The sequence below is a fragment of the Frankliniella occidentalis genome, unplaced genomic scaffold (assembly GCF_000697945.3).
Source record: "Frankliniella occidentalis isolate FOCC.00 unplaced genomic scaffold, Focc_3.1 Scaffold3390, whole genome shotgun sequence".
NCBI classification, from domain to species: domain Eukaryota; kingdom Metazoa; phylum Arthropoda; class Insecta; order Thysanoptera; family Thripidae; genus Frankliniella; species Frankliniella occidentalis.
Window position 1 is genome coordinate 1 of NW_026270450.1, and position 393 is coordinate 393.

The 393-nt window shown below is 61.1% G+C and overlaps 1 protein-coding gene across 1 annotated transcript in view; it reads right to left on the reverse strand.

Annotated features, from left to right (window-relative positions):
- Positions 1-18: 18 nt before the first annotated feature.
- Positions 19-393, reverse strand: part of LOC127752049 (zinc finger CCCH domain-containing protein 13-like) — a gene marked incomplete at its 3' end in the record, with an annotated part of 5,796 nt that continues 5,421 nt past the window's right edge. Inside the window, exon 2 of the mRNA XM_052276561.1 lies at positions 19-176. Within this exon, the coding sequence (XP_052132521.1) occupies positions 19-176 (158 nt within the window). The remainder of the gene's footprint in view (positions 177-393) is intronic.

The following is a 393-nucleotide window of genomic DNA, read 5'->3' on the forward strand; positions in this document are numbered from 1 at the left end:
CTTCTCCTCCGACGATACGGTGCCCTGGTCCAAGTCTCCTTGCTGCACCATGTCGCCGATGGCCTCCATGGCCGCCGGACCAACGGACATGGACGACGTGGAGGCAAAGCGGTCCATCTCTGCGTGTTCTCGGTGGAGCCGCCGCAGCACGTTGATGAGGATGGGGGAGTGGTACTCTGCCGAGGACAGCGTCAGGAACAGGTGCGGTCGGCCAAGCTGTCTCACGGCGGCAAAGAGGTCGTGGCCACGGCCCCGCCAGTACTCAGCCGAGTTGGGCAGCAAGGACGGCATGGCAAGGCCCTTCTTCAAGGAGGCCGCGACGAAGTTCTTGTCGAGAAGCTGTTCTTTTGTAATATTTCTGCCAAGAACTTCCTTGGCGCCGCGCTTGAACTT